Source organism: Eschrichtius robustus, chromosome 7 (assembly GCF_028021215.1).
Source record: "Eschrichtius robustus isolate mEscRob2 chromosome 7, mEscRob2.pri, whole genome shotgun sequence".
NCBI lineage: Eukaryota > Metazoa > Chordata > Mammalia > Artiodactyla > Eschrichtiidae > Eschrichtius > Eschrichtius robustus.
The window spans coordinates 79324454-79348995 of record NC_090830.1 but is presented as its reverse complement, the minus strand read 5'-3'; the positions used below and the strand labels follow the sequence as shown (position 1 = coordinate 79348995).

The 24542-nt window shown below is 35.7% G+C and overlaps 1 protein-coding gene across 2 annotated transcripts in view; it reads right to left on the bottom strand.

Moving 5' to 3' along the window:
• Positions 1–24542, bottom strand: part of ADK (adenosine kinase) — a 511904-nt gene that overhangs the window by 7882 nt on the left and 479480 nt on the right. The window contains exon 11 of one of the 2 annotated variants that reach the window (XM_068547942.1): positions 1402–2116. The exons of the other annotated variant lie outside the window; for it this stretch is intronic. Within the exon in view, the coding sequence (XP_068404043.1) occupies positions 1992–2116 (125 nt within the window). The 3' untranslated portion in view covers positions 1402–1991. Of the gene's footprint in view, positions 1–1401; positions 2117–24542 lie in introns of those variants that run through there. 2 annotated transcript variants of the gene reach the window in all.

Genomic DNA, 24542 nt, shown 5'->3' with positions numbered 1-24542 from the left:
GGCTATAATCAAACAGAGAGTAGCAAATGTTGGCAAGGGTGTGAAAAAACTGAAACCCTCAAACCATGTTAGTGAGAATGCAAGATGATGCAGTCCCTTTGGAAAAAAGTGTGGCAGTTTCTCAAAAAGTTAAGCATAGGGTTACCATGTGATCCAGCAATTCTACTCCTATGTATATACCTAAAAGAACTGAAAACATACATCCACATAAAAAACCTGTATGTGATTGTTAATAGCAGCATGACTCATAATAGCCCAAAAGTGTTAACAACTGAAATGTCCATCATGAATGGATAAACAAAATATGGTATATCCATACAAAGAAATATTATTTGACAATAAAAAGAAGTACTGAAAATGTCCTAAGGTGGGCAAACATTGTAAACATGCTAAGTGAAAGAAGCAAGACACAAAAGAACACATTTTTATGAATATCAAGAATAGGCAAATCTATAGAGTCAGAAAATAGATTAGTGGTTACCAGAGAATGGGGAGTGAATTGGGTTTCCTTTTGGGGTGATGCAAGTGGTCTTGATTTAGATATTGGTGACAGCTGCACAGCTTTGTGAATATACTAAAGCCCACTGAATTGTATACTTTAAAATGAAAAATTTTATGGTATATGAATTATATCTCAATAATGATAAAAAAGATAAACAAGCATAGGAGACCTAAAAGTTGACTTAAACACAAACAAAACAAAAACCTGAATGCTTTTCTATGGTTTGAATTCAGTTTTATAACTATGATCTTTTTTTTCTTCAACAACAATAATCATAATGATAACAATAGTAGGTACTTATTAGACTTTAGGTAACAAGCATTTTATACTTAGTATTCTCTCTCAAATTATCTCAGTGACCTTGTACATAGGGGTTATGATCCCATTTTACAGAAAGGAAGTTGAAGTTCAAAGAGGCTGAGTAATTTGCCCAAGGTCATATCAAGGTAATTAAGTCTGACTCCAGAGGTTCTTTTTTTTCAGAGATTTTTTTTTTTTTGGTTGCATTGCACAGCATGTGGGATCTGAGTTCCCCGACCAGGGACTGAACCCGTGCCCCCTGCAGTGGAAGCACAGAGTCCTAACCACTGGACTGCCAGGGAATTTCCTGGAGGTTCTATTATACCATTTTGTGTTCCTTAAAACAGTGGCTTACTGGTCTCTAATACTAAGTTATTTCTCAATGTGTTATGTTGTTCTTTCTGTCTCCATCAACAAAACAGATATTATTTCAGGACCCAGGATTAAACAATGATCTTTCTTCCTTAGTTTGCGGAGCACAGGGCAAAGACAGAAAAAAAGTCCCATATGACAAGTTTTTATTTGTATCAAATTACAGAGTACCATAAGTAAATATAAGATTATGACTTGAATATTTAATATAGCTTATAATTTGGCAAATTATTTAATTATCCAAAGTTTATTACATGTTTGAGTACACACTGAAGAAATTACTTGGCATAACTTGGCAAGACAAATATTTCTGTACCTTATTTAACCATTTATCATGTATATACATGGTACGTATATGAACATATGTGTGTATATATGTGTACACACACTTCTGAATTAAATATACTTGTATAAAAGCTAAAGATTTATATACTGATATTATCTTTAATTCCTTAAAAAAAATCTATCATATTAAATTGCATCTGCATTCAAAGCAGAAATGTAAAAAAATGATCACTTTACTAAGTACACATGAATTTACAAAGTAATAAAAATGAAACAAAATTTCTATTGAAATGTTATATTCCTGTTTAATTGACATTTAAGTGGCACTATCAAACTATGGAAATAAACCTCCGATTTTAGGTTGTTGAGAGAATAAAGATTCTAGTGCGTAATACTGTACCCTCTAAATTAAGATGAACATTATTATAGTAGGAAAGGTAGCATTTAATTTTCTTCTTTATTAATATGGGAATTCTCAGGAAGCCATCAGGGCAGTGTCTGTACTCCTGGGCTGCGGTTTCCTGCTTTTTCATCAGTGGAAGTCTGGCTTCTCAGGAAAGGTGCAGCCAGTCCTCCTAATTATGACACTTGCTGCATAGTGGCCAGCACGGATGCATTCAGTCAGGGGCTTGTCAGAGACCAGCTGAGACAGAAAACCTGGAACACAGACAAAAGGGAAAAACATGAGTATTGTGTAACAGCATCAGAAATGTCATATGGGTCAGAACGAAAAATGGTCTACATACCTATGCCTTTCTTCAGTCTTGAGAGTGAAGTGTCAAACCTCTAGGGTTAGAGAGTTCTTTCCTAATATTTCTTTTAAAGAGCTCAAGTCGGGACGTGACAGCTCACCACCAAGTCAGCCTAGTCTTCCTAAGCCTAAACTATCATGCTTTCCTTGATAAGGAGACTTTAACTCTGAGATTAAAAGGTTATAAGTAAGAAATACTGGCCAAATAATATTATATTGGGTCTTTACAGCTGAGAAATTATTAGTTATGCCTCTGCCTATCTCTCTGGATTCCTTCTGTATTGCTGTTATTCCTAGAAAATTGCTATTTGGAAAAAATACCTGGATATCTCTCCAAGAACAAATTTGAGAGTTGAAAAGTTATGGATGACCTTATATCTCTTTCACTCCCAGAAGTAACAGTGAAATAATTTCTATAGTCAAGCACCATGGACCTACTTGACATTAAAATAAATATGGTAAGGTAGGAAACAGTGTTGAGGCCTTCTGCTTCGGACCAACATGAAATAAAAGGAACCAGATTTACCCTTTCTCCAGAAACAACTTTAAAATAAAAACAAAGTATATGCAACAAAGTTTTTCAAATATTGTACTTCAGCCACAAAAGATCCATGAAAGAGGGGAAACAAATGAGGTAAACTGTAAAAGTTACCAGGCCACAATACATGACCACAACACTCTGCCTAGGCAGAGCCTGACAGTTTCACTGACTTGAGAAGATGGAATTGGGAGTCAAAATAGGATAAAATTAAACATCTACACAGACTGATCAGGAAAAAAAAGAGGGGAGATATAAATTGCCAATATTGGTAATAAGAGATATGACATCACTATAGCATCTACACATGCTAAAAGGATAATAAGGAACAATAACCACTTTATGCCAATAGATCTGACAAGCTAAACTGGACAAACTTCTGGAGAGACACAAACTATCACAGCTCACTCAGGAAGAAACAGATAACCTGAAGAGCCTTCTATCTATTAAATATTTGATTTTATAATTAAAAAGTACATTAAAAGCACATAAATAATTCCAGGTTCAGATGGTGTCACTGGTGAGTTCTACCAAATATTTAAGGAAGAAAAATAATGTCAATGCTATACAAACTATTCAGAAAACTGAAAAGGAGAGAATACTTCCCAACTCATTATTTGAGGCCAGCATTACTCTGATACCAAAATCAGAAAAGATGCAAATATTTTAGCAAATCTAATCCAGTAGTATATTTAAAAAAAGATAGTAAATCATAATCAGGTAGCATTTATCCCAGAAATACAAGGTTGATTTAACATTCAAAAACCAATCACTGTAATCTACCACATTAACTAAGAAAACCATAAGATCATCTTCACAGATGCCGAAAAAGCATCTGACAAAATCCAAGATCAGTTTCTAAAAAAAACTTTCAGCAAACTAGGAATAGAAGGGAACTTCCTCAACCTCATAAAGGGCACTTGTGAAAAACTTGCATTTAATATCATTCTTAATGGTGGATGATGGAATGTTTTTCCCTTAGAATTGAGAACAAGGAAAGAATGTTCGTTCTTAAACATTGTACTGGAGACCCTAGCCAGTGCAATATGGCAAACAAAAGAAAGAAGAAAAAGCACCAAGACTGAAAATGAAGTAAAATTGTCTTCATTTGCAGATGGCATGACTGTCTATGGCTACGATTCTCAACAATGCCAAATGTTCTCTGGGGGGCAAAATTGCCAATGTCTGGAGACGTTCTTGGTTGTCAAACCTGCAGCAGAGGGTGCTACTGGCAACTAGTGGGTAGGGCCCAGGGATGCTGCTAAATATCCTATGATGTCAATAATGCCGAGACTGAGAAATCCTGGTCTATGTAGAAAATCCTATGGAATCTAGAGAAAAGTTACTAGAACTACTAAGTGAGTTTAGTATAACTGCAGGATACAAAATCACTATGCAAAAATCAATTGGATTTCTGTACTAGTAACGTGTATATAGCAATTGTATATGCCAGCAAAATTGATATGAAAAATACTATTCACCATACCATCAAATATGTGAAATACCTAGGGCTAAATATGACAAAAGCTGTGTAAGACATTTATTTACACTGAAAATGACAAAACAGTGTTGAGAAAACAAAACAACAATGCTGAGAGAAATTTTAAAAAGCTAGGTAAATGAAGAGATATAAAGTGTGCAGAGATCAGAAGATTCAATATTGTTATCAGCTCTACTGATTCAACGTAATATCAACCAAAATTTCAGCAGACTTTTCTAACAGAAACTGACAAGCTGATTCTACAATTTATGTGGAAATGCAAAGAATTTAGACTAATCAAAACACAACTTTGAAAAGAAGACTACTTGATTAAAAAACTTATTACAGAACTAAAATAATTGAGACATTATGGTATTGGCATAAAGATAGACAAATCAATGCAACTGAATAGACAGTCCAGAAATAAACCTACTTCTATATGGTCAATTGATTTTTACAAAGGTATTAAGTAATTCAATGAAGAAAGGATAATCTTCTAAACAAATGTTCTTAGAAGAGCTGGATGGCCATATGTGAAAAAAACCAAAAACAAAAGCCCCCACTTCTCCTCTTCCTCACATCAACCACAAAAATTAACTTGAAATGGAACATAGGTCTAAATATAAGAGTTAAAACCATAAAACTCTGAGAAGAAAACTTAGGAGGAAATCTTAGTGATTTTGAACTTGCCAAAGATCTCTTAAAGACATAAAAATGTAAACTTTTATGAGAGAAAAAATAATTTGACTTTGCCAAATTAAACACTTTTATACCTCAATAACAAGAAACAACCCAATAAAAAATGGGCAACAGTGTTGAACAAACACTTTAGCAAAGAAGATAAACAGATGTCAAACAAGCACATGAAAAGATGTTCAATATCATTATTCATTAGAGAAATGCAAATTAAAGCCACCATTAGATACCACTGCCCACCCACCAGAATGGCTAAAATTAAAAAGACTGAAAAACCAAGTGTTGGCAAGGGTACAGATCAACTGAAACTCTCATATACTGATTGTGAGACTATAAAATGATAAGCCCCCTTTTGAAAACCATTTATCTGCATCTTAAAAAGTTAAACATGCACCTACTATATGACTCAGTCTTTCTATTTCTAGGTATTTAACCCAAGGTAAAGGAAAGCATTTTTCCATACCATGATTTGTAAATGAATGTTCAGAGCAGCTTTATTTGGAACAGCCCAAAACTGGAAACAATCCAAATAGCATGGAAGCAGTAGATATGTCCATAGTGATGGTTTCATAGGTGTATACATAATTCAACATTTGTAAAACTGTACACTTTAAACATGTGCAGTTTACTGTATGTCAATTACACTGCAATAAAACTATATAAAAAATTGTTATAGTTATAAATAAGATAGTCAAGAACAGAAGAATCTGGGGCTACTTCCCTCTTAGGAAAACCCAAGCTGCTGTAGCAGTACTCAAATACTCAGAAGAACAGATGATAATGAGAAACTGTTCTGTAGCCAGACTTTTAGGCCCTCCCATAGCCCCTGGGCAGCTGGGGGGTGAAGGTTAATTTAAAAGCTGTGGTGTAGTGACCTGTACAGAGCATTATAAGAGATTTATGTTCTTTCTCTTCTACCATTCTGACCACACAGGCTTCTCCCTGTCAGATTTGGGGAATGCTCTGTATTCAATAAAATAAATAAGTACGCCCAACTTAAGAATAATTAATTTGGTTAATGGAGTGATGTATTTTGAAGACGTTTGCTTAGAATGTGAAATCACTCTCTCAAGAGATTTAGTAAGAGTATTTTATCAATGGGTTTTCAGGTAACAGTCAAAGGTCGATATTAACTTTCAGCCAAACTGTGAGACTAAACTGCTCAGCCCACACAGTGAATGGAGCAGATGCCAAATTTAGTCAGATCAGCTTACAATGGAAACACGTCTATCAGAAGAATTATAAGGAACATCTGTTTTCCTCATTCCTCCTGGTATGTTCTTTGAGAGAAGAGAAAGCTTATGTTTATGAAATATTTTTGTGAAGCCTAAATACCAGCATCCTCTTTCTAAGAGAAGAGCAAGCTGATGACTGAAGTCCCCTGAAGAGACATTTTCTTTGACAAGTGGAAAACCTGGATGCAGAAAAAAGCTAAGACCTTTGCCCCAGGTGAATATCAGTTCTTTAATAATCTATTTTAAAAAACGAACTGAGATGAACTACAGATGTTATACAATCAATTGTAAGTGGAACCTTCATAAAGTAGCTGGTGTGAATCTTCAAAAGTTGTATAAAATAGTTTAAATAAAGGGAGCTTATATTAAAGCTCCCTTATATTATATTATATTAAAGAATCATAGGGAATCCTTTTATAATAGGAATTAAACATCCCCAAGATACATTTTTTATTGTGTAAAATATACATAACCTAAAAATTACCATTTTGACCATTTTTAAGTGTACAATTCATGGCATTAAGTACATTTTGCAATGCTGTGTAACCATCACCTCTATCGATTTCCAGAACTTCTTCATCACTCCAACAGAAACTATACTCATTAAACTCTCCATTCCCCCTACTCGTGGCCTCTGGTAAATGCTATTCTTTCTGTCTCTATGAATTTGCCTACTCTGGGTACTTCCCATGAGTAGGATCGTGCAATATTTGGCCTTTTGTGTCTGGCTTATTTCACTTAGCATAATGTTTTGCACTATAATTTTTTAAGCTTAGATTTTAATTATTAGCTGGCCTAAAATGTATTTTTAAAAAACTGTATTTGGAAATAATTTCAAATTCAGAGAAAACCTGCAGGAATAAAAACAACGCAAATAGTACCCACATATCCTTTACCCGGATGCACTTATTGTCAACATTTTGTTCCTTCTATGCACATGCTCTCTTTTTATACAATCTTCCCCCAAACTATTTGAGAGGAAGTTGCATCTGTCATCTCCCTTTACCTTTAAATATATCTATGTGTCTTCCCTGAGAATAAGGCTATTCTCTTACATAACCATAGTCATCAACTTCAGTAACACTGTTAGAATACTGTTATCTAATCGACTGTCCATATTCCAGTTTTGTCAATGACCCAATAATGTCCTTTACAGCATTTTTCTTCCTTCTAGGATAGAATTTAGTCTAGGATTTGTCATATTTTTAGTCTCCTTTATCTTGAACATTTCCTCAGTCTTTCTTTGACTTTTGTGAGAAGGACATTTTCAAAGAATACAGTCTTCCCCTACTCTGTATTTAATAGAGTGATTCTCATTTTGGTTTGTTTGGTATTTCCTCATGATTAATTCAGACTATGCTTTCCTGGCCAGAATACTAGAAAAATTATGTTATTCTTCTCAGGGTATCACACATTTAGGAGCATATTATGTCTGGCTGCTGTTCACTGGTGACAATTTTGATCACCTGATCAAGGTGTTGTCCTATTTCTCCATTGTATAGTTATATTTTCCCTTGCATCTAACAGGGAGTCTGTTGGTAGACAGTTTAATACCATGCAAATATGCTACTCCCCATCAAGAATCCCAATCTCTTCTCCCAGATTTAGTATTCACTCATGATTCTTAACTGAAGCAACTTAAACTGTGATGAATTTCTAACTCCAGCACTCCTTTCACATTTACCAGTCAGCTTCTGGCATTTTACTATATGCAAGATCTTACCTTTTCTCCCATTTATTATTTTTAATCTATTTATTTATCAATAAGGAGCACAGACTTTTGTTTTTTAATCAATGGTTTATAATTCATTATAGCCCTTAATTTGGTGATCAAAATGTCCCACTTTTTGCCAGTAGGAGCACCTTCAAGCCGGCTCAGGTGTCCTTGGACGTGCCCTCACACTATTTTTGAGCACTTCCTTACTTTCTGGCATTATGTTCTGGGCTCTTAAACCCACCCTATCTCAGCCCTGGAATCAGCCATTTTTCCAAGGATACCTATTTCCTATTAGGGTGGAATGGTATTAGAGACCAAAGTGTGGGTGGTAAGTGCATTCTTTGCTTTTGAACTCTGTCAGCGAATTGAGCTAGGAAGTATGCATGTACACACATGCACAGATATACATACTTACAGACATAAATGTGTACATATGTATACATATACACACAGACCTATTTTAGAAATTGAGTTGACACCAATATTTCCAATTCCAATCCATCCCCACAGAGTTCTTTCTTACCTTCCCCCCTTCCATTAAAATGATTTTGTACTTTCTTCTATAGTGAAAACCCTAGTTCCCAACAATATCAACACATTTATTTATTGGCTCAGTTTTTTTTTAAATTGGAGTATAAGTTGATCTACAATTGGCTCAGTTTTGAAATGTCTCTAAAACAGCTTCAAAATTGCTTCACCACTTATTCTACGAAAACCCAAATCTACTAAAAAGGGTTTGGAATTGGTTTGCTGTTCTCCAGTGTACTCAAATACTGTGTTCAGTTTGCTCTTTAGATTGGTTCTCTTTTTTACTCCACTTTAGAATGGTTCACTTTACTTAAGACTGAAAAAAATGTTGGGGTCATGCGTTTCAGTTTGCTTTCAGTTTTCGTTCCCCACTTTCATCCTTGTTAATTTAATGTCTTTAAAAATATGGAGAATATTAACGTTTCCAAGTAAAAACTCTAAAAAAGGTATACTCAGAGAAGTGTCATTTCCTTTTACCCTGTGCCCCTCTGTGCCCGTCCCCAATGTATGTACCCAATTTCACTGTTTTCTGGTTTGTCTTCCTGTTGTTTATTTTTGTAAAGGTAAGCAGATATATGTGCATTTTCTTATTTCCTCTTCTTTCTTACGCAAAAGGAGGTAGCAGTAGAATACATGCCCTTTTGCACTTTGCTTTTTTCACTTAAAACACCACCTGGAAATCACTGCATATTAATACATAGAGATTCTCCTCATTCTTTTTTACAGCTGCATAGCACCATATTGTATGGATATACCATAGTTTATTCACTCCATCTCCTATGTGTGAATGTTCACAGTTTCTAATGCTTTGAAATTACAAATAATTCTGTAATGAATAACATTTTGCATACATATTTTTGTGTTGTTGGGTGTGTGTGTGTTATCTTTGGGATAAATTTCTACAAGTAGAATTTTCTGGGTTGAAGGGTAAATACATAAGCAGTTTTGTTAGATATTGCCAAATTCCCCCTCTTTGGGGTTGAACTGTTTTGTATTTCCACTAGTCATGTTTGAGGGTGTCTGCTTCCCCACAGCCTCAACAAGAGAGTATACTGCCAAGCTTCTGAATTTTTGCCAATCTGATGGGTTAGAAACAATATCTCAGTGTAACTTTAATTTGCATTCTTCTTACTATGGGTGAGGTTGAACATCTTTTTATATGTGTAAAGAACAAATCTCTTTCTGTGAGTTGTTTATTCTGATATTTTGCTTATTTTTCTATAGAATTTTTGGTCTCCTCTGCCCCCCCCGCCCCCAATTTTTAAAAGTTCTCTGCATTTTTAGAATATTATTCCAATAAAGTATTTTTTAGGTAGGAAAAATACAAATAATGACAATATGCTATTAATATATACAAATTCTGTGCCAGTAAGTAAACAAAGTGCTTATTCATATTTCATTCACTGACTGTGGTGAATTATAAAAAGTGTGGTTGGCAGACACTATAGCAGATAAATATGGCTTGCAGATAAATTTAAAAAAGAATTTTGCACTCTTTTACTAAAGATTTTGGGCCTAACAAGAAGTCAAGAAGTAAAATCTTAAATAACTGACTTGGCTTGTGTACTCAATATGAAAAAGTACCTTAGAAGCTCTTTTTTGGGGGCCATTAGCTTACGGTCCTTGTCAGTACATCATGTTGAAAATGAAGGGTAAGGCTCTGCATATATGCCTTTCAGCACAGCCATGAGAAGAGGAACAGGAGGCATAACACTGGAGAACAAGAAACATCAATACAGGTTTCCAAATCAAGAACTCATATGCTGAGGCGATTGTTGTTACCTTTTTACTTTGGTTCATTCTCTCTGTGACCTCTAACTCCCCTCTGATCCTTTTACAGATAGGCTTATCCCAGGGCCTCTCAGACTTTCCCCAACTTTAGACCAAGTCATGGACCTTGGGTCTCCAGCTGTTGAGGCACAAGGTAGGTGAAGGCTTCTCAATGACACTGAATTTGGTTCCTAGGGCTAGTATCAGCTGGCTCTGAATCCTGGAACAATCACAGACCCAGAGCTCTCAGAATAAACCTCTGTCCATTAACAACTGGTACAGCTTGTCATCTTCTGGTAAATTTCATTTGGAATTTTCTTTTACTGATGTTAAAGAGAGTGATCTGCACATATGGTCACCTTATCTTTGATAAAGGAGGCAAGGATATACAATGGAGAAAAGAAAGCCTCTTCAATAAGTGGTGCTGGGAAAACTGGACAGCTACAGGTAAAAGAATGAAATTAGAACACTCCCTAACACCATACACAAAAATAAACTCCAAATGGATTAAAGACCTAAATGTAAGGTCAGACACTATAAAACTCTTAGAGGAAAACATAGGCAGAACACTCTATGACATAAATCACAGCAAGATCCTTTTTGACCCACCTCCTAGAGAAATGGAAATAAAAACAAAAATAAACAAATGGGACCTAATGAAACTTAAAAGCTTTTGCACAGCAAAGGAAACCATAAACAAGACGAAAAGACAACCCTCAGAATGGGAGAAAATATTTGCTAACGAAGCAACTGACAAAGGATTAATCTCCAAAATATACAAGCAGCTCATGCAGCTCAACATCAAAAAACAAACAACCCAATCCAAAAATGTGCAGAAGACCTAAATAGACATTTCTCCAAAGAAGATATACAGGTTGCCAACAAACACATGAAAGGATGCTCAACATCACTAATCATTAGAGAAATGCAAATCAAAACTATAATGAGATATCATCTCACACCAGTCAGAATGGCCATCATCAAAAAATCTACAAAAAACAAATGCTGGAGAGGGTGTGGAGAAAAGGGAACCCTCTTGCACTGTTGGTGGGAATGTAAATTGATACAGCCACTATGGAGAACAGTATGGCGGTTCCTTAAAAAACTAAAACTAGAACTACCATACGACCCAGCAGTCCCACTACTGGGCATATACCCTGAGAAAACCAAAATTCAAAAAGTCATGTACCACAATGTTCATTGCAGCTCTATTTACAATAGCCAGCACATGGAAGCAACCTAAGTGTCCACTGACAGATGAATGGATAAAGAAGATGTGGCACATATATACAAGGGAATATTACTCAGCCATAAAAAGAAATGAAATTGAGTTATTTGTAATGAGGTGGATGGACCTAGAGTCTGTCATACAGAGTGAAGTAAGTCAGAAAGAGAAAAACAAATACTGTATGCTAACACGTATATATGGAATCTACAAAAAAAAATTGGTTCTGAAGAACCTAAGGGCAGGACAGGAATAAAGACGCCGACACAGAGAATGGACTTGAGGACACGGGGAGGGGGAAGGATAAGCTGGGACGAAATGAGAGAGTAGCACTGACATATATACACTACCAAATGTAAAATAGACAGCCAGTGGGAAGCAGCTGCATCCTACAGGGAGATCAGCTTGGTGCTTTGTGACTACCCAGAGGGGTGGGATAGGGATGGGGGGGAGGGAGACGCAAAAGGGAGGGGATATGGCGATACATGTATACATACAGCTGATTCACTTTGTTATACAGCAGAAACTAACACAACATTGTAAAGCAATTATACTCCAATAAAGATGTTAAAAAAATAAATAAAGAGAGTGATCAATTTTAGCATAACTGAATCCAGTGTCGGAGACGAGGCCTGAGACATAATTTAAACTGTGCAGAGGTGCTAAGCTAGTTTTTTCCTCAAAGCACATAGAGGTGGGATGGCTGGTGTGGGCAAAAGGCAATGTGATTTCCTAACTTCCATGTAGTTACTGTAGAAGAGATATAACATTTAGAATTTTCTTAGTGTCATTTACAGAGAACTGAGAAATATCGTCAGTAGGTATGAAAGCCTTAATGAAGACACTTAAGAGCTAGGGATATTTTAAAAGGAAATGAACAAAGTCTACAGATCAATTTTTTCTTTTCCGTATAGTTCCTCCACTAATAGTTTTCATGGTGGCTGGACCTAAAAACCCAGTAGACTCCATTACTATTCATTCAACATTCACAGTAAAAAGGATGAGTTAGCTTTTCTGATTATCATCAAATATGGTTACACGGCTTATGTCTAAAAAAAATCCAACAATTTGAAGAGGGGACTAGTTAAATCCAGGCAATGGAATAATAGAAAGCAGTTAACTAGAATGAGTTAGATCTTCATGTGCTGCTAAGAAACAACCTCCAAGATACGAGTAAATGAAAAATCAAGAGATTGAACAGTAAGCCCAGTATACTTTCATTCGATGAAAACTGGGATATGTATTCATATACAAAGTTGCACAAGCACAGGATATTTCTGGGTGGATTCAACAGAAACTAGCAACCAAAGCTACCTCATGGAGGGGAATTAGTGGACTGGGGTAGGAGCAATGTTTACTTTTCATTATATATAAATATACTACTTCTATGATATATATATATATGTATCTCCTTTTTGTGCTGTTGTATTTTCTACTGCTTACAGGTGTTATTTCTGCAATAAAAAGTAGATTAGAAACATTTTCCCATACCTTTAAATATTCTTAGAGACCATGCATTTTAAATGTGGATGTAGCATAATTTACTTAATCCCATTTCTGGATATTTAGTTTTTTTCCAATTTTGTTTTCTACCATAATTAACACTGTAGTGAATATCTTTATAACATTCTAATAACATTTATCATTGTGCACATTTGAAAATTTTAATTTCCTTAGGATAAATTTCTTTAAGGGTGATTAATTTTAAGGCTTTATAGCCACATTGCCAAACTCCTTTTCAAAATTATCTTATTAATGTATATACCCAATAGCAGTCTTGCTATAAAAAAATTGTTTGATAATCTGAAAAGTGAAAGGCAGAATCTTGTTTTAACTTACAGTTATTTGTTTACTAGGGAGGTTGAAAACTTTTTTTGTTTGTATGCCTACTGACCATTTGTATTTCTTCTTTTTATGAACTGTCTGATGACAGCTTTTACCTATTTTCCTATTGGGGTATTTCTCTTCTTTTACTGATTTGTAAGAGATATTCTCCCAGTTTGTCTACTACATATGTTGTGAATACGTCCCGTTATTTTGTCATTTGCCTTTTATTTCTATTGCTACATCAATATATTTATCTTTTCTTTAATAATTTTTCCACTGAATTTAGACTGAGAAAGGTCTTCCATACCATGAGGTCAAATAAATATTACCTTATATTTTCTCTTAGTTCACTTAACGCTCATTTAACTTTTTTACTCCATCGAGATACTGAGTATATAATTGGGAGTGATCAACCTTTGTTTTTCCCAAAGAGTTGTATTTTTGTTCCACTACCATATCTTAAGCAATCCGCCCTGTTCCTATGATTTTTAAACATTTTATTTTGAAATAATTTTAGATTTAAAAAAGAGTTGCAAAGATAGTACAGAGTACTCCTGTACTCATCCTGACTTTATTAAATTCTTACATGTGTTTTCTTCCATTTTTGCTCTTTGGTCAAATCTTTGCAATGCATTTTAGAAACATGTTTATTCAAAACAGTAAAAAAGCAAAATTCTTATGTGTCTGAAAAATTATTATCATTTCCAGATTTCAGAGACGATTTTTATTTTCTGTTTACTTTTATTTCCTAAATATTCTATAATAAGCAATATTACTTTTATAATCAGAAAAAAAGCCAACAAACATTATTTTAAAGAATAACATGGGAACATTTAGCTATTCAGATAAATGGTTAAGAACAATGCATGCAAGAATTTCAGCTAAGTGATATTTTATTCTGACAGTTTTCCATTCATGCTTTTAGAGTTTATTAATAATTGTAGCCACTTGGGAACAGAGCTTTCTGCAAAGTAAATCAGTATAAGCATCAGTGTTAAGTACAATGAAATTGGTCACTCTTAGAAAGATTCCTCAAAACTAAAGATCTTCACTACTTTCTGTACCCTTAGGCTTAGGGAAACACAGGCAGTGTTAGAGGAGGCATCTTAGAGAGTTTTTGAGGGAACCTTAGCACAATCTTTCTTCCCCACATGAAGTCTTCATCTTTAGAAGGCATATGCCAAATAAATCAGTCTGCATCTTTTGAAATGGAAATTCAAGGACCAATGTTTCCCTAGCAGAGATTCTGGGAGAATTCCTCACAGAATTAAGCAGAAAGGATCACTGTACTTGGATAGCGTGGTCATTATGTGATATCAATAAAACAAGCTTTTGGTAAAAATGGTGAGGTCACTGGCCATAGGACACTGGCCTTAGCATCTCAGAACACTGTAACTGATGAAGTTGGGAAACATAAGGCACACACACAAACTGAAGATATTGGTAAAATGAGGTGGGTGGAAGAAAGGTTTTTCCATTTTGGCCTTTTTTGTTTTTTAAAGTAATAGACTATTTTTCAGAGAAGTTTTAGGTTTACAGAAAAATTGAACAGAAAGTACAGGGTTCCTGTATTCCCTCTCATCTTCCCATCCCTCAGTTTCCCCTATCATCAACATCTTGCATTAGTGTGGTACCTTGCTACAATTAATGAGCCAATAATGATTCACGAAAGTCCATGGTTTATGCTAGGGTTCACTCGGTGTCGTTCATTCTATTTGATTTGAAACTGTATAATGATTTGTTATGCACCATTACAATACCACACAGAATAGCTTTACTGCTCAAAAAACTCCTGTACTCTACCTATTCATCCCTCTCACTCCCCCCTCAGCCCTTGACAATCACTGATATTTTTACTGTCTTCATAGTTTTGCCTTTTCAGAATGTCATATAGTTGGATTTGTACAATTTGTAGCCCTTTCAAATTGGATTCTTTCATTTAGCATGCTGTATTTGAGTTTCCTTTGTGTCTTTTCATGGCTTGATAGCTCGTTGGTAAATAATATTGTATGGATATTACCACAGTTTGTTTATCCAGTTACCTATTGAAGGATATCCTGGCTGCTTCTAAGTTCTGTCAATTAAGAAAAGAGTGCTATAAACATTGGTGTGCAGGTTTTTATGTGGACATAAGTTTTCAACTCATTTGGGCAACCAAGGAGCATGATTGCTGGATCATAAAAGACTGTGTTTTTTTGTTTTTGTTTTTGTTTTTTGTTTTTTTTTTGATAAGACTGTGTTTTGTAAGAAACTGCTAAACTGTCTTCCAAAGTGGCTGTACCACTTTGCATTCCTATCAGCAATGAATGAAGAGTTCCTGGAGCTGCACATACTCACCCTATAGGCTACACATATGAACTCAAGATGCTGCTTAAACGATATGGGTGAAAGAATGTTTTTTCCATTAAAAAAAAAAATTCTGTAAAAAATTTTTTTAATTAAAAAAATTTTTTAAAACATCTTTATTGGAGTATAATTGCTTTACAATGGTGTGTTAGTTTCTGCTTTATAAAGTGAATCAGCTGTACATATACATATATCCCCATATCTCCTCCCTCTTGCATCTCCCTCCCACTCTCCCTAACCCACCCCTCTAGGTGGTCACAAAGCACCGAGCTGATCTCCCTGTGGGATGCAGCTGCTTCCCACTAGCTATCTGTTTTACATTTGGTAGTGTATATATATCAATGGTACTCTCTCACTTCGTCCCAGCTTACCCTTCCCCTTCCCTGTGTCCTAAAGTCCATTCTCTACGTCTGCGTCTTTATTCCTGTCCTGCCCCTAGGTTCATCATAACCTTTTTTTTTTTTTTAGATTCCATAAATATGTGTTAGCATATGGTATTTGTTTTTCTCTTTCTGACTTACTTTACTCTGTATGACAGACTCTAGGTCCAGCCACCTCATTACAAATAACTCAATTTCATTTCTTTTTATGGCTGAGTAATATTCCCTTGTATATATGTGCCACATCTTCTTTATCCATTCATCTGTCGATGGACACTTAGGTTGCTTCCATGTGCTGGCTATTGTAAATAGAGCTGCAATGAACATTGTGGTACATGACTCTTTTTGAATTATGGTTTTCTCAGGGTATATGCCCAGTAGTGGGATTGCTGGGTCATATGGTAGTTCTATTTTTAGTTTTTTAAGGAACATCCATACTGTTCTCCATAGTGGCTGTATCAATTTACATTCCCACCAACAGTGCAAGAGGGTTCCCTTTTCTCCACACCCTCTCCAGCATTTGTTTTTTGTAGATTTTTTGATGATGGCCATTCTGACTGGTGTGAGATGGTATCTCATTATAGTTTTGATTTGCATTTCTCTAATGATTAGTGATGTTGAGCACCCTTTCATGTGTTTGTTGGCAACCTGTATATCTTCTTTGGAGAAATGTCTATTTAGGTCTTCTGCACATTTTTGGATTGGGTTGTTTGTTTTTTGATGTTGAGCTGCATGAGCTGCTTGTATATTTTGGAGATTAATCCTTTGTCAGTTGCTTCGTTAGCAAATATTTTCTCCCATTCTGAGGGCTGTCTTTTCGTCTTGTTTATGGTTTCCTTTGCTGTGCAAAAGCTTTTAAGTTTCATTAGGTCCCATTTGTTTATTTTTGTTTTTATTTCCATTTCTCCAGGAGGTGGGTCAAAAAGGATCTTGCTGTGATTTATGTCATAGAGTGTTCTGCCTATGTTTTCCTCTAAGAGTTTTATAGTGTCTGACCTTACATTTAGGTCTTTAATCCATTTTGAGTTTATTTTTGTGTATGGTGTTAGGGAGTGTTCTAATTTCATTCTTTTACCTGTAGCTGTCCAGTTTTCCCAGCACCACTTATTGAAGAGGCTTTCTTTTCTCCATTGTATATTCTTGCCTCCTTTATCAAAAATAAGGTGACCATACGTGCATGGGTTTATCTCTGGGCTTTCTATCCTGTTCCATTGATCTATATTTGTGTTAAAAAAAATTCCTAATACTTAAAAATAAAAACCACTCAAAACATAAAAGTATATGCCTTATATCCCATACTCACTTATCTATTTCATTGCTTGGTGAACCTACTATATTTTACGTTTGCTGTCTTCAGAAAGCTACATGATTCACTTCAGACACTTTTGGTAATCTCCACAGCTTTGGTTCAGAGCCTTGAGGACTGGGTCAATGATCTAATGAACCATTTGCATTCCAGATTGCTATAATACTATGCTTTCCCTACTGTCTCCATCCCTCACCCCACCCCAACTTATTCATTTAATTTATCAATGTTCTTTATACAAGAGTAATATCGAACTACACACTGTACAGTAGTGACAAGTTAATTACATAGTTATTAAGAGATAATGTGGGAGTAGTAACATAAGTTATCATGTAATTACCTTTGTTCTCAGAGGCATTATCATGTAATTAAAGCAAACCTGATATAATATTTTACAGCAACTAAGAGTGCTGAATTCTATATTCTCCCTGTCCTTTTCCCTGTAAAAAATTTGCTGTCATTTCTGGATCAATTTGATTTTTCAGTTCTTTGTTCATTCTCCATCTTTCTTAGATATCTACACTTTAGTGATGATTTTATGGGCTCTCTTAGACTGGCCTGCTGTACCTTCTAAACCAATGGTTACCAGATATATGCTGCCACATGGCACATGAGACAGTAAACTTAAAGGCTGTACTTTTTTTTAAAGGCTGTAGTTTTATTATTATTACCTGTGCTTACTTTAAGAGACAGAATAAGATATAAATTAAAATGTTGACTAATCTGAATCCTCAATTTACTAGACTTATGCCACTACCACTCTGACACTTGTATACATATGCAAACTTGTGTAAGAAGCAAATGAAAATAAAAAACCTAGAACACTATCAAAAGTATTTTGATTTATTCAATCAACCAACATTTATTGAATGCCTACCATCACTAGGTACTGTGCTAGAAACCAAAGGATTCAAAGATGGATAAAACATAGTGTTAATCCTTGAGGATTTTATAGTTTTAGGAGAGAAAGCCACATAAATACTTTAAAAATAATCCTGGCAGAAGTGTGGAGCATGAATTTACTAGGAAAGAGACTGGTGGCAGAGAGATCTCGTAGGAGTCTACTGGAATATTCTAGGAGCGTTTCTCGAAGTGTGGTCCCTGCACCAGCAGCTTTAGTGTGACCTAAGCCCCACCCTAGACCTATCGAATCAGAAACTCTGAGGACAGGACCCAGCAATTTATCTTTTAACAAGTCCTCCAGGTGATTCTGATGCATGCTCAAGTTTGAGAACCATTGTTCTAGGGTGACAGATAATAAGGATAGGATGGAGAATAAATAGTGATTTGATGTGGGTGCTGATGAAATTTAAAAAATTAAGAACAATTCTGTGGCTTAAAGCTTAGGAAACTATGTGGAAAATGAAACATGGAGTGTGTCCCAGGCTCAGTTCATGTCAAGTGCTCTTCACCAGAGTCTCATTGCTTTTCCTGTGAAGGAGCTACATTTTACCCCACTCCCAGTAAGAAACAGCAGTAAAGATCCTAGGTAGGACATGACAAGGGTGCTGTTATTTGAGGCACTGGACATTCCACTGGGCATTTTGGCAAATCGAATCTAGAGATCTACTGGATAACTTCAATACGTTCTATGAAATCTTGCCAGGAGCCTCTGACCTGTATGCTATTGTCTATTAACGGCAGGAACTGATGTTCAGGATTATGATCTTGAGAATCAGTTTTCATATTCATACTACAGGTATTAAGGGAAATAGATATGAAACGCTGCTTGCTTCCTTTCCTAACACATGTGTTCTCTCCACATCTACATCCATTTTAAATAACAGTAAAGAAAAGGTAGCTGTGATCAGTCTGTCACTGGATTATTCACATATACATTCTAGCATAGTTTAATGTTAAGTCAAGGTGACCTGATACGAAAGTATGGCCTAACCTGCTATTTCCTGACTCACTCCCTTTCTGACAAAATCCCTCAATAACCAAGTTCTTAGATATACTGACTAGAATGGTTTCTATCTGATGGTAGGAGGTAAGTTTGTTTGTAGCTATGCATGTGATTAATTGACTTATTCATTCATACAACGAAAATTTACTATCTACTCTATGCCAGGCACTGTGGTGGGTCCTGAGGATACATTGGTGAATAAGACACATAGTGTCCCTGCTCTCTTGAAGCTTATATTTTACTGGGGGAGATTTTTAAAGAAGTAATAAGTTAGTAATTAAGATAATAAAAAAGTAAATAAGATAATTCCAGAGAATGTTAAGTCCTATTAAGGAAAACGACTGTGTGTAGCAGTACAGAATAGTGAAGGGACCCATGTTAGATAGGATGGTTAGAGAACACTTCTAAGTTGAGACTGAGGATGGGAAAGACACAGCCATGTAGAGTAGGGAAGAGCATATTAGGCAAAGGGAACTGCACGTGCAAAGTGTCTAAGGCCTTAAGGAAGACCAGCATAGCCACTGCACGCAAGCAAAGGTGAAAGTGGCATGAAATACAGATTCAGAGATAGGAGATCATATAGATCCTTTTAGGCCACTATAGGAGTTTAGACTTTTAGTCTAAGTGCAACTAGAAGCCACTGAAGGGTTGTAAGCAGGGGAGTGAAATAATTTGATTTCTCCTTAAAGTGAGTACTTTGGCTACTGTGTAGAAAAATGGAATAGAAGGCAAAAAAGACTGAAAGTATGGAGCTCAGTTAGGAAGCTACTGTAGTAAGTAAAAAACAGGCCTGAGTTAAAGTGGCAGAAAAGAAAAAGCAGAAAAATGGATGGATTTGAGATCAGATATGAGATATATCCTTAAAATTGAGTCAAAAGAACTCACTGAAGGTTTGGACAAAAGGAAAGGAAGGTATTAAGAGTGATTCCTAGGTTTCCACCTTAAGATATAAGCTGTTTGATGTTCCATGTATTGTGTGATAGATGGATCATGCTGTAGGGAACATTTTCAGAACTCTAAGTATGAGAAAAAGGGCAAAGACAAAGCATGCAAACATACATGTGTATAGAGCCCACCCATCCATTACCCTTTTAAGAAAAACTGCCTCACCTCCAGCATTGTTGAGGGGGTCAGTGGATGTATTTGGAGCATGTAAATCAACGCTTACTGCTAACTGGACCAAGGCCAGGGCATCTGACCCCAGATGTTCTTCCAGTATCCTATTTATGAATGGCACAGAAAGTGAATTGAGCTAACCTACTGTTCTCTTTCAGGAGCCAGAATGGAAAGCAAAGAAGGACCAGAAAGACCAGGAAGGAAGAAGCAGACATGCAATGCAGCTGAGTGACATTAATGTGTAAGCAATGGAGTGAAGGTCCATGAATATCTGCTGCTGAGGTCTCCAGAACTGATGGACTCTAGAATCATCATCTGGCTCCACTCTCAGTAAAAACTTGTCCAGTTTTGGTTATTGCTTGAGATTCCTTTTATGACAGGTAACACATATGAATCCTTACTATGTGTCAGGTACTGTTCCTTTATAAACATTATTTCATTCAGCTTTTACTATAACCCAACTGAGATAGGTACTTTATCCTCATTTTTATAGATGAGAAAACTGAGGCTCAGAGATGTCAAATAACTTGTCCATAGTCCCACAACTAGTTAATGCCAGAACAAGGACTCAAATCCATGTCTTCTGACCCACTGTCTTAACCACTGTTTTATAATGTCTCCCTTAATGCTTATGTGCTTCCTTAAAAAAAATTCCTTATTCTGAGCCAGATGAAATGCGTTTCTGTTCCTTTGACCAAAGGAGTCTGATGAAATAGTGCCTTAAAGCCAAAGTATGGCTGCCCTACTAGATCCTGCACCCCTGCCCCTGCTTCCATGACAACGAGCTCCCTCACATAGTTGTCATTCTTAAGAAAATTGAATAGAACAAAATAAATTACTGTATTGTGGGGATTTTGAAATGCACATATATAAAACAGAATGATATATTATAATCATAAATCTATATCATTTCTTTTTCCTCTGTCTTTGAATACTTCAATATAGAATAGAGATCGAAATAAACTGTGAAAAACCAATTTCTTCCTCTACCTTCTGAAAAATTAAAAGAAGGAGCTCTGGTGGTGTCCACTTATGTAACAAAATTTTACAACCTGCTACTCCAAGGCTTAAAGGCTTAACTCAGGGTAGAATTTGGCTTATAACTATATAGCATTTCAAAGGCAAAGAAAACTCCCCATCACCTTCCACTGTTCTTTTTGACAGAGTCTGTTACTCCTAGGCTTTAGAACTGTTCATCCCTCAGACATCATCATTTTTATGAGTTATTTAGGCAAGCTGGAGCAGTAGTGCAAGAAAGCATGAGTTTACTGTAAGGCACTGAATAAATGATTGTAGATATGGGAAGAAGACTAATTTTAAATATAACGGTAAAACTTATTTTTAATAAATTTTCAGTTTTGTGTTCATCATCCTAGGTGATGTATTTCAACTGTGGTGTTTTTCTAGTCATTTGCAAGACAGCAGGTAGAGTGTTTATATGAATACCTTTCATCAAATTCAATAGCTAATACAGTTTCTCTAGAAGGTAAGCAACTTCTCAATCTGACCTGTGTCTTTTCCACAGTTGTTCAATCAACTTTTATCTTTAAGATGATGACTAACTTACAGCAGGCTAGAATATTTTAGATTCTTCTTTAATGAAGGAAGGTATTAAGAAAACAGGGGTGGCATTGACAGTTTTATGTGTCTAGGTCATTTAGGTTAAACATTTAAACTTAAATATTTAATAAAGATGCTAACCGGGTATTTTTTCCTTTATAGGATGTGTTTTAAATATTTTATAATTGCTTTATCACTTCCTTAAAATTGAGTTTTCAGAAAAACCGTGTACTTCTGCTGATATGAGTACAGATCACTGTCTCTTTACATTGTGTTCTAGTGTTAGCCTAATTACTAGAATGAGAAAAAGTCTGAAAAACCTTTAGCCATTAAATTCATACATTTAACAAGTTACAACCTTGAAATCTTGCTCTACCTGAAAGCACCATTAAAAGTGCTTGACTATTATTACTAGAGGAAATTTTTAATAAAAGCTAATTAAGCTATGAAACTCCCAAATGGTTAACTGATTTTAGGGGCTAAATTTCTGGTACTTCTAATTATCCTCTGATGGCTTTACTTAGTGTTTCACAACCATGACAGACGACAATGAAAAACTGCAGTGAAATTCATCCACCCTGACACTGTGCTAAGCACCAGCTTCTCCCTCTCCAAGTAAAATCAATACTCTGTTTGAGTAAACACGTTTACAGCTTTATTAGGATGTCTTGCTTGTTCTGTAACAGCTACTTGAAGCTGTGGTAACAAATCGACTCAACTCAGTTAAACCTAGAGAGCTGGGTAAGAGGCCCATCGATAAGGCTGTTATAAAAATAAACTGCAGGAGATCAGAAAGCTGGAGCAAACAGTCTGGTAAATGTCAATATTTTCCCTTACAGAGGATGACAAAAACAGTGAGATTACGTGGAAAGTCTTTTCTTCCCCCTTAAAAATGTCTCTTGTTTCAACTGGATAAAGCATTTCTACTTTTTGTGTACAACTCCTCTGAATGAAATTTTTGCTTCCTAATGCCCATGTGCATCTGGAACAGGAAGCTGATGTAAATACTTGGTATTTCTCCTACCATTTCAGATTCTTTATTTTCCTTTACATAAAGAGGTTTATTTTGGTCTTCATTGACTTTATAAAATGACCTTATTCAAGTTACCTGGAATACCCGTGGTGGCTTAGTCTTACCTTCTTTTTATTAATGAAACAAAATTTCTGTCATCCACATTTGGGAGGTCATTTCAACACAGTGTTCGCTCTTGCTATAATGTTGGTGAGACCTCATGTTGTACCTTCCAAATTAGGCCTTCCAAATTAATGCATTTAACAAGAGCAAACAGTGTTAGCTATAGTCAGGCTACATAACCTCCTGACGAGTGGTAGTACATAAAAATGTCTGCTACCTATTAGGAGCAAGCCTCCACAGTGGCTACAGCTCTACCAAACAAGAACTCACATACCCTCTTTTAGATGTTTACAGGTTGCTCAAAGAACTAACATATGGCAGGAAATTCCCACTTCAATTTGGCTGGCTTAGACTACCCAGATGTGACAAAGTAATGGTTTCCCCCTGCTGAAAAAGGCTCAGATGTAAACTTTTTTTTCCTTTCATTTTTTATGTAGTTTAGTTAGTAAAATTTTATTTTGTTTTGACTTCATATTGACTACCAACTAGTCATGAACTTAAGTAACAACTTGTGACTCATATGTTAGAAAACACAGATTTTTCTGGAAAAAGGAAATCAACAAACATTAAATTTTGAAATAACTTAAAAAGCTACTGTGCCTATCAGGGTAAGGTCTGACCTAGCAGGTATTTGCATAATGAAAACCAAAGCCTAAGTGGCGTCAGATGGTGTAGTGACTGACATGCACAGGAAGTCAATTCAGAGCAAAGGTTCCTTCACGACAGCTAAGCACAATACATCCTCCCACACAAAGTGAGCAACTGAGCAGTATGGTATAATATATAGGCAGTGGTCAGTGCTATAACAATGAGGATAACTTATCTGCTCTTTCTGGTGTATGAAAATGGAAACTTGCCAAACTGTATTAACATGGCATGGGATATTGCATTTGAATTAAAAAAAAAAAAATCCCAAACCAAAAAAACCTTTCTATACCCCTAATTCAGGAAAGAAGCTCCTGAAGAGTACTAAGCAGTATGTTTTACTTGTATGGATAAGGTGCCCTTGCACCCCAACCCCTTTCAAAATACTGCTTTAAAGGTCATTCCTCCTTATGGAACAAAAATGTTAGAATCTGAATTTTAAACCTAATGTGTGATCCCTTGATGTGGTTCCCAAAATAAAAGTTTAGCATATGCTTCTGTTTATTGTTAAAGTTAAACATCTTGGATACCCACATACCAAAAAAACTACATCAAAGGCTTCTATCCATTTGGGGTATCAACTCTTGACCTATATATTTCCAAAAGGCCTATATAACAGACTACTTAACTGACAATTTTCATTTGGGTTATGAACACATGTAATCACTGGATCATGAATTAATGAGCCAGGAGATCTGGCTTCTAGTATTGCATATTTACAATTAACTCCCTTTCCTCATCCATCAAATGGGGGCTTTTTAATAGACCATGTTAGGTTTTCATACCTAACATCAACTCATTCAAGAGAGTTGCTTTTTATGAGCAACCAGATAAAATGTGGATAGGGTCAAATGGGGATTTGTTTACTCTCATTTCATTCTGATTCAGATAAAACCTCATTTGAACATAGTTTCACTATTGA